Source organism: Haliotis rufescens, unplaced genomic scaffold (genome assembly GCF_023055435.1).
Source record: "Haliotis rufescens isolate VD_foot unplaced genomic scaffold, xgHalRufe1.0.p SCAF_91, whole genome shotgun sequence".
NCBI classification, from domain to species: Eukaryota; Metazoa; Mollusca; class Gastropoda; order Lepetellida; family Haliotidae; genus Haliotis; species Haliotis rufescens.
Genome location: NW_025964385.1, coordinates 74,340 through 80,339, shown reverse-complemented (window position 1 = coordinate 80,339; position 6,000 = coordinate 74,340). Strand labels below are relative to the sequence as shown.

At 43.2% G+C, this 6,000-nt stretch overlaps 1 protein-coding gene across 2 annotated transcripts in view; it reads left to right on the top strand.

Annotated features, from left to right (window-relative positions):
• Positions 1–299: 299 nt before the first annotated feature.
• Positions 300–6,000, top strand: part of LOC124151969 (inhibin beta A chain-like) — a 60,346-nt gene continuing 54,645 nt past the window's right edge. Inside the window, exon 1 of one of the 2 annotated variants that reach the window (XM_046524680.2) lies at positions 300–584. In XM_046524680.2, the coding sequence (XP_046380636.1) occupies positions 521–584 (64 nt within the window). In that variant the 5' untranslated portion in view covers positions 300–520. The remainder of the gene's footprint in view (positions 585–6,000) is intronic. The other variant, XM_046524682.2, reaches the window with a different exon arrangement.

The following is a 6,000-nucleotide window of genomic DNA, read 5'->3' as shown; positions in this document are numbered from 1 at the left end:
TTCTTGCTCATGCTCTCAACCACTGGTTTGCTAGACCCAAATTCTTTTATTCATAGACTAACAATGCCTGTACCATAGTTAATGTACGGTAAAAACTACCGTAGATCGCAGACCTCGGTGTCATTGGAATGTAGTATTATAATTTCCAAAGAACCAAGCAAGTCTACATTCCTTAGAAAATGACTTACATTCTCTACGTCCCTCCTTATCAAAGGCGCCTAGTCTCTGACTCAGCCCATGTAACCTGAAATAGCTATATTATTCGGTGATATTGGGCCCTCTGAAGCTATATACGTAATCCAGCGATAACCCTATAGGTCACAACTTCTGAAGCTGACGCTAACACGCCGACACCGATGCACCTGTACGGGTCAATATCTACGGAGATGGACAGGCACACACGTGTTAAATGCCATACTAGAGGTCAATGGTGATTTAGAAGCTGTCATAATACTCATCAGTTGTCATCGAAAACAGGGGCCTGACATTCACATCATGCCACCTGTATGCGTGTGTTGCAATGGATGTCGCCATGTGGAGGATTACTGTACACTATGACGCTATTGTGTCCCGGATAGAAGGCAGTGAGTAGCATATTATTTAAGCACGATTTCTTCATGTTATCGCAGTAGAATGTTGCATGCCGTCATATTATCGTGGTAACATGTTGTCATACTTTCATATTATCATGGTAACATGTTGTCATACTTTCATATTATCATGGTAACATGTTGCATACTTTCATATTGTCATGGTAACATGTTGTCATACTTTCATATTATCCCAGTAACATTTTGTCATACTTTTATATTATCACAGTAACATAGTGCATACTTTCATATTATCATGGTAACATGTTGTCATACTTTCATAACATCATGGTAACATGTTGTCATACTTTCATATTATCATGGTAACATGTCATACTTTCATATTATCATGGTAACATGTCATACTTTCATATTATCATGGTAACATGTCATACTTTCATATTATCATGGTAACATGTCATACTTTCATGCTGGGGTGTGCAGATAAGACAGTTACGTGCATGGGTCAATTAATCATGTTTAGCAAGTTAATAAGAACATGTCACGTCAGGCTGGTCGTTTAATTCCCACATTTTTCTACGCCAACTCATTACTCCATCCATAACGACTACATTTCCACAAGGCACTTCTTCTCATGTCTGGCCCTAGACTGGACTTGAACCTAGAGCGTTACCACCCTCTTTAATTTGTGAAACCTATTTCTGGTGACCCCATAGTGTTACAGCGGGGGTATTTCTAAAAGCGGAGAAAAAACCCACCCACTCACAAATTCTACCACCGGGGGAGGGGCGGTCAAGGCTGGAGTGGGTTCCCAGCAACCCGGGCTTGTCATGGTTGGTTGCGTACACCATCAATCACTGGATTGTCTGGTCCAGACACAATTACTTACATGCCGCCGTCATGTAGCTGGTATTTTGCTGAGTGTGGCGTTAACCAACCACTGCACCGCGACCCGGTCATCCAGGTGGAGTGTCCTTGTACTGTTATTGACATTGTAATCAGACAACATGGATATTGTTAGTTTGGTTTATTATCAAGTACTCGATGTTATTTTGGTGACGGGTGCCACCGGTGGGGCATGATCCCCTCACCTTTTCGCGAACACATACGGTGTCATCACTATTTCATAGTGATTTATAAACACATGCTCATGAATACGTCGCAATCGTACAATAGACTCTGCTTGTAGCAGAGTTCTCTCGTGGCTATAGGAAGGGTTTTGTCGCGTCTGTTCACACCTGGAATTTTCGTCCATGATAAGGCAGGCACCACGGATTATTCTGAACCACTCGACATATTCATAAAATAGACCAGTGTCAGGTATTTCGGTGATGGACTTTGTATGCATGTAATGTTTGCTTGTTTGATAAAAAGCGTGTGCTAATTTGACAGGTTTGACCTCGTAGACTAAGATATCAAAGATTCACTTTTACAGTTGACAGGCACTGTTTCAAAATTACTTCTTTAGTCCGGACTAGTACAAGCAGATACACACACGCACAGACAGACGCACACACGCAGACGCATACAGACAGACACACATACACCGACACACGCACAGACACATACAAACAGACACATAGACGCACTCAGGCACACAAACACACACACACACACACACACACACACACACACACACACACACACACACACACACACACACACACGCACACAGGCACACACAGGCACACACATGAACATGCACGTCGCCATATAAGTGCATTACTATTGAACGGACCGCCTCCGTGGTCTAGTGGTAGAGCGTCCGCCCGGAGAGCGGAAGGTCCGGGGTTCGATCCCCAGCCGCGTCATACAAAAAGACGTTAAAAGACGGTACTTGTTGTTACCCTGTCGGTTACAGGCCCGCAAAGCCACATTTCGAAAATAGATAGCCCAAATTGATGTGGCTCTCGCGGCAATGGTTATGGTTGCGTGATTGTATAATGTGGCTCTCGCGGCTATGCTGTCAAAACATGCTTTGTGATTCTAACAGGTTACCGTATATAACAAAACAAGTCTTGTTTTCTCATTTTTTTATTCAACAAGGATAACAGTAACATATTCATCAAAACTTTACATTGATGAATATGAATAGCATATGAATAGCATAATGGATTTAATGTCATTACTGCAGAAGAAAGGGGGTCGCCCACGTGGTCAGCATATTCCATCTCACTCCGATGTTGGTTCAGGAGCTGGATCTTGAGGGACGCAATACGTGCATCGTTTGCCGTGTACTTCTTTCTTCGTGAAGGTTCTGACCACTGGTGAGAGAGTCACAGGACTGTAACCTCTTTGAGTGACTGCTCTCGCTGAAATAGCTTCACTACCTCGTAGATGGTCGGGTGGCACTTCTTGGCAAGCTCCCTTACTTCGTCCCCCACCCACTCTTGGCATTCTTTCCAAATTTCAAAATTACTATATAAGCAACCCCTAATGCCCCCCTCCGGGTTGCACAAACTCACTTTCCCCTTTTTGGAAACACATTAAATGGCCTGGCCGGGCCCGTGTGCGACATACGCTTGCAGTCGGAAAGCGCACGTTAAATCTCCAATATAAGTAAGTAAGTAAGTAAGTAACACCACGCTTAGTAATTTAAAAGTGGGACACTCATTTAAAGGTATCTCTAAAGAACACCACGCTTACTAATTTAAATGTGGGACACTCATTTAAAGGTATCGGTAATCGGATTAATTAATTACCCGCTAGAATAGGTGAAATGCACTCAGCTGAAAATGTGGCTCTACCGGCAATATCCATTTCTGAAATGTGGCTCTCACGGCTAGACACCACCCTGTCTGGCGCTCGGCATTAAGTTGCTAAAACAAGGACTGGTCGGCTCAGATGTCAGTATACTGTGTCTGAGTGGGGTATTCATGTTAAACTGCAGCATGGTATCTCAGTGAGCTAGCACTATAAATCGGCATCAGTCCGGACTAGTACAAGCAGCCACACAAACACACACCCGTACATGCACGTCGCTATATAAGTGCAATAATCTTGGACGCGACGTTAAACCCCACTTCACCTCACCACCTACTATTGAACGCGACGTTAAATCCCATTTCACGTCACCTTTACGTTGCAACATAGCACTGGACAGTTCCATTGTAGTTATTGCACCTTGCAGGTGGATGTGAAGAGTTCTGTTCTAGGCTGTGTCAGCACCCGGCCTATGAACATGTCTTTTTACCAATAACCTCTTTACATTGACTATCTACCCTAGTATAACGCTTTTATCAAATAAGCAAAGACATTAACAGCATACAAAGCCATCACTGAAATACCTGTCACTTGACTTATTTGTGAATGTGTCAAGAGGTTTAGAATATATATACACCAGGGTTGCTCCTGTGGTTTCGGTTGAGAACACACTCAGCTCGAGTAAGTAACATATTTGAAACGTTTGACAAACCTTTTTTACAGACAATATTATTTAAAATATAATTTAATCAGAACGAACACAAATTAATATATTTTGAATAAACATATTTATCTATTGTTTCTTTGAAGTAATGCTTTTAATGTAAATCTGTTGCAAAGAAATGCCGATAGAAATAGTAGAAAAGTAAATGGTTTGATAGGCATTACTTAGAAGTTGATGGGTGACAAGGTAGACACAATTTTATGGATAACAACTGCTGACAACTATATAAGGATCTATACCGAAACGTCGCTTTTTACAGTATTAAAGAAGTTGTTATCCATAAAATTGTGTCTACCGTGTCAGTATAAAAATGGCGGCGACAGATCAAACTGTTGACAAAATACTACATCTTCCTCTTATCGATAACCTATTGTTTATAATGTTCATAGAAGGCTCACTGTTTCATATTCTGGGGAGAGGTCTCGATCTTTGCATGGAAACGAGATTTATTTATTCAGCTACACCACCAAAAGCAGATATTTGTTAATTAAGAACAAATTAAAAATTATGAGCCTAAATGTTTTGAAAACAACGTATTTCTCGTGGCTGACAATTTCTGTTTTTTCATCAGTCGGAAGTATAGATAATTGTTTCCAGTGTGTACTTGGACAAGTTATATTTTCGATAAAATCCCAACCCTCCAGAATATAATCTGGTCCTTCCCTCAGTGTCGCCTAAACAGCATATGTCCCTTTACGAACGTTAGGAGTCCGATCTTAAAAGTGCATTTGTAGGTGGCTCTATCCAGTCACATGTGCCTTCATTCTGGTGTGTACATTCCAGGCTGGAGATAGAAACACACCGGCTATAAATTACGACAACACACCGGCAATAAATTACCAAGACATGATTATCTAGAGGGCAAGGTATGAACCAGCTGTTCGGGCAAAGTTAATCCCCTAGATGTGACGTGACACAACTTGGGCTTGAAACATGTCAGACATGAACCTTAACGAGTGACAGATATCTTAAGTAAACAAACTTGTCACCAATGATAAGGAGCATAGTGTATATTTTAGCTTTTCAATCGAGCACATTAAGTTTTGTAGACTACCTCTTGGTATAAGATCGCTGGGCTTACATAACACACTTTCTTCACAAACTAATATGAGTAAATTTCAGGTTGGTTATAGCTTTACTCTGTAACGCCAAGTCTGAGAACAAAAAGACTTCGAGGAGGTCAGGACATGCTATACATCCCAGGCTATCCCACCCCCACAACCCCTCCACCTATGACTAAAGAACAACCGCACCACCCACGACTAAGGACTACCCCTCCACCCACGACTAAGGACTACCACACCACCTAAGACTAAGGAATACCACACCACCCACGACTAAGGACTACCGCACCACTCACGATTAAAGAGCTACCGCATCACCTACGACTGAGGACTACCCCTAGTAAGAATTAAGGCACCACTCACGACTAAGGACTGTCGCACCACTCACGAGTAAGGACTACCGAACCACCCACAACTAAGGACTACCCCTACACCAACGACTAAGGGATACAACACTACCCACGACTAAGGACAAAAGCACCACCCACGACTAAAGACTTCCCCTCCACCCACGACTAAGGACTCCCGCACCACCCCTGATTAAGGACTACCGCACCACCCACGACTAAGGACTATCGGACAACCCAGGATTAAGGACTACTGCACCACCCAGGATTAAGGACTACAGCACCACTCACGATTAAGGCCTACCACATCGCCTACGACTAAGGTTTACCCCACCAACCACGACTAAGGACTACCCCACCGCCCACGACTTAGGACTACCCCTCCACCCAAGACTAAGGACTACTACACCACCCACGACTAAGGACTACCACACCACCTACGACTAAGGACTACCACACCACCCACGACTAAGGACTCCCACACCACCTACGACTAAGGACTACTACACCACCCACGACTAAGGACTACCACACCACCTACGACTAAGGACTACCACACCACCCACGACTAAGGACTACCACACCACCTACGACTAAGGACTACCCCACCA